At 35.2% G+C, this 4,236-nt stretch overlaps 1 protein-coding gene across 1 annotated transcript; it reads right to left on the reverse strand.

Moving 5' to 3' along the window:
- Positions 1–303: 303 nt before the first annotated feature.
- Positions 304–3,879, reverse strand: LOC142629479 (laccase-17-like). The gene is made up of 6 exons (XM_075803480.1): positions 3,690–3,879; positions 3,436–3,587; positions 2,988–3,232; positions 2,631–2,759; positions 1,581–2,549; positions 304–527 (listed from the first exon to the last, which is right to left on the reverse strand). Exons 1-6 carry the CDS (start codon positions 3,816–3,818, stop codon positions 397–399), a joined length of 1,755 nt encoding a protein of 584 aa, XP_075659595.1. The 5' UTR covers positions 3,819–3,879; the 3' UTR covers positions 304–396.
- Positions 3,880–4,236: the final 357 nt, after the last annotated feature.

Raw genomic sequence — 4,236 nt, forward strand, 5'->3', positions numbered from 1 at the left:
GGCTAACATATCTCTAACATAAAATAATATATGTGATTAAGCATGATTAACCTATAATTAATATCAAAATGTTGGGACTAAAAACTTGGTCATGACTAATGTTATTGTTGTTAATGTCGATACGGTATAAACGCGATTGTAGGAGCTAGGAGGTATTACAACATGTATTTATCAGGGCAGCAGTCCATTGTAAAGACAAAATACAATTTTAAAAAGTCTAAAATAGTAATTTCATAACCGCATTAGAGAGTTACTTCTCTCTTTACAGGCTCCTTAACATAATTTTGTGAATAACAAACAAACCAACAGAATCAAAACAATAATAATTTATGGAAAAAAAAAAAACATTATGCCAAAACAGACATTCACTTCAGTATCTTTAAAAATAGTCAATGTTTAACACTTGGGAAAATCTGATGGTGGAGGAGGTAGCTTCTGATTGGGCAGCTTCCCATCAAGGACAATCCATGCCATCTTCAACCCCCAGCTCAAATGGACCTCAAAGTGACAGTGCATAAACCAAACACCTATTAATTTCACACACCCTCATCATCATATGCTCAATATATGGTTTACAGAATATGTATGGTAAGAAAATGAAACAGACGTGCATGGAGGTGAATATCATACGAATGTAATACAATATAATAAGAGTTGGGTTTTAGACATCGTGTTTGTGTCACGTCATTTATGGTAAGCATTAAATATCTTTTGCCATGTGGAGCATTCATTTTATAAGATAATCTTTTTAGGTTAAATGACTTTAGTCTCTTAACTATAAGATCAATGCGGTACCTATTAACCGTGTCAATTTAAACCATTAATTTTTAAAATCAAGTTAAAGTTGTTTTAACTAATTTTGATTTTGAAATTTTTACACTTTCTATAATAACCTTTTAATGTGTGTTCCATTTGCCGCATAAATTAATTTCATTAAAATTTTAACAAAGAGCCACATAAACGAATTTCATTAAAATTTTAACAAAGGGAAGAATTAATGATTAAATTGACTAGATTTTAAAAAGTAAGATTAAATTGATACAATTAATAGTCAAATGATCAAATTAAGCTTTTACTCAAAAGTTTGAGGACCAAATTAATAATTTAACATTTTTTTCTAAAAAATTTATTACCAATGTTATAAGAAGTTTGAACTATTCTTTTGATTAAAACTCTAATATTAAGAGTTTCATGAAAATAAAATAAATTTCATTATTTGTAGTGTAATTTTGATAAAAACTTGACCTTACACGGATGAGTTTCTACCACATGACTTTAGGTAATATTTTTGGATTTATTTTTACTATTTATTTTATTGCTTAATTTTGATTATGTTAATGAGAAATTTTCTTTAATTGACATATAAGTTTTAATTAAAATTCATTCATCACATGGACATATTGAAAGTTATTTATATAGGGTGAATCTCCGATCTAGAGCTCCAATGCATTCAACAGACATAGACATAGACATAGAATCAACACACAACCATTTTTGGACATGTGTCATGTCTGTTTTGCGTCCTTTACACTGGAACACTAGATTCCAGCCAGATTCATATATGTATATACTGTCCTTACCAGGGTTATCTGCATGGAAACGAATTGCCACCCAACCGCCTGATGGCACACCAACAGTGTTCCTTTCAACTGGATCAACAAGATTAAAGTTGGCAGGATCCTTGTTAGGATCAAAGTTACCAAAACCTTGTCCTACAACAAAGAAGTTATATCCATGAAGATGGAGAGGGTGACTCTCAGCACCAAGAATGCTGGTGTCTTGCAACACTACTTCCACACTTGTGTTGAATGGTAGTACTACTAGTTTAGTACCATTGCTGACCATGGTGTTGTTTAGTGGATTACTGCCTGTGTAATTGAATGGGAACAAAGGTGAGCTTGGAAAATTAGTGGTGTAAACCCCATTTGATTTCCCAAAGAAATAGGCTTGGAGGAGGGCAGTTGTAGGGAGTGTAAAGGAGATATTGTTTATAGTAGCTGCAAATTTTGTGCCATTAGGCCCTTGGCAGGTTTGGTTCTTGGGGCATGGGCTGCTTCCAAGGCCTACTGTAAAGAAGAAGTGCTTTTGGACAGTTTGAGGGACTCTAGCAGGGAATTCAGCATTGGCCAAACTGTGGAATTTGTTACTAAAATTTGCGGCAAATGTAGTGTCATTGATGGCAGGCAGGGTTGGTTTTAATAGTGGGAGGCCTTTTGATTTGGTAGAAGAAGAATTTGATGGATGTTCATACTCCAGAATACCAGCAGTTGTGGAATTATCCAAAGCGCCGAGGCCAGTGAAATAAGGCCTGGCTGCCATTAGAAAAGTCGCATTAGGGTGGTGGTATTTGGTTTTCAGGAGAACATTGGTAGTTTGTCCTGGTGTAATTAGAAGTATATTGGTTTTGAAAGGCTTAACATAAACTGCATCAGCTTCAACAATGGTGAGAGTGTGATTTGCTATACTGAAAAAGAGATCATCATTCATGTCAGCGTTGATCAATCGGAGGAGATATGTTTTCCCTGGCTTCACCTCCAGCTTGAATGTTTCTGTAGAGCATTAGAAAAAGAGCGAGTTTTTTAGTGACTAGGCTAGTATTTGTAGAGAATTGTGATCATTTTGGTTAATACCTTTAGCAGAACAATTGTACAATGGCCCTGGAAGTCCATTAATGGTGAATGCATCAGAGACATTTGGGCCAGCTCCAGTCTGAAGAGCCTGGGTAATAACTGTCTCTGTATCAGTATTCCACCACTCACCTGTAGTTGGCCATATTTGTTACGTTTTAGTAAATTCAGTAAGTGTATGTGACACAAATTTTCACAGACTATTGACGTGGTCTGCTGTGATTGGTTTATAATAAAAGTGATATTAGTAGTAAGCCTAAGTGAAAGTGATGTTACTCCAATCATAACTAGCCACATTAACAAGTTATGAATTTAGGAAGAATTTAGCATGGTTGTAAAAATTCTAGATTTAGTTGGTACCAAACAACATGGGGATTTCCCTAAAGGGTTTGGGAAATGGGTAAGACACATTGTGCTTGGGGAGGATGATAATGGGTCCATAGAGAGTAGCTCTTAGCCAAGAGATGTGAGCATGCCAGAAGAGAGTCCCTCTTTGGCCAACTATAGTGAAGTTGTACACATAGGTCTGGCCAGTTTGAATGGGACATTGTGTTATATATGCTGGTCCATCTGCCCATCCACTCTGAATTTGTCGAATTCCATGCCTGTGATCATCATCCAAAATGCACCAAATTTTTCATTAGTAAAATTTCACAATTATTCTAGTTTCTAGGCATTTAATGTATAAAAAGGTTAATAACTTCATGTTGCTATCCCTATCAGCCAGTAAAACTAATTTTTGACACTAGTAGATATTTTCTTTAACGTGTGACAGAAAATGATATTATGGAAACTGATTTTCACATACCAATGGATGCTGACATTGTTCTTAACATGATTGACCACTTCAACCACAACTCTGTCACCCTCTCTAGCAATGATAGCAGGCCCTGGAAACTTCCCATTAACTGTCACTATGCTCTTTGTGTGGCACAATCGCGTGACGTTTTGCAACCTTATCTGCAATGAAAAAATGGAAGTAGAAAATAAAATTTGTTAGAATTAAGTGTAATTTTTAGTATGTTACTATATCAGCTCAGTAATTGAGGGCACAACACATACATCGAACTTGTAGTGCCTTGTAATGGGCTCTTGCTTGGCAATGGCAAGCTCAAGAATGATGCAAAGGAAGTTCATAGCAAAAAGAAAAGTTCCTACAAATGCTGCTGATGGAAAAAGAGAGGCACCCATGTTTTTGTGTATACTTTTACAATACTTGTTGAGAGATGGGAAGAGAAAATGTGAGCCTAAACTTTATGCTTCTAGTGAAGCTTGTTCCATAAAACAGTGAGTGTTGCTTTTATAGACATGACATACTGTTTGGTTGATTAGGTAGCTATATGTTTCAAATTAAGCAGCTCTTGGGCCAGCTTAAGCTTTGGAGTGTTTTCAAAGTCAATTTAATTTGTTTTTCCTACTATTCTATTCTATTCTTGTCGAACATTGTTCAAGGCCAGCTCAATCTTTTTTCAGCATAGTTAATGGACTAAAGGCTCCAAATGGAAGAAGACCCTTTATTTCCAATAGTATATCATATATGTTTGTTTTATAGTGTAACAAAAACAAAAAAATTAAAGCGCTTGAAGTTAGGGGCATAATTTTTCAGAAC

Source organism: Castanea sativa, chromosome 3 (assembly GCF_040712315.1).
Source record: "Castanea sativa cultivar Marrone di Chiusa Pesio chromosome 3, ASM4071231v1".
In the NCBI taxonomy this organism is placed as follows: Eukaryota; Viridiplantae; Streptophyta; class Magnoliopsida; order Fagales; family Fagaceae; genus Castanea; species Castanea sativa.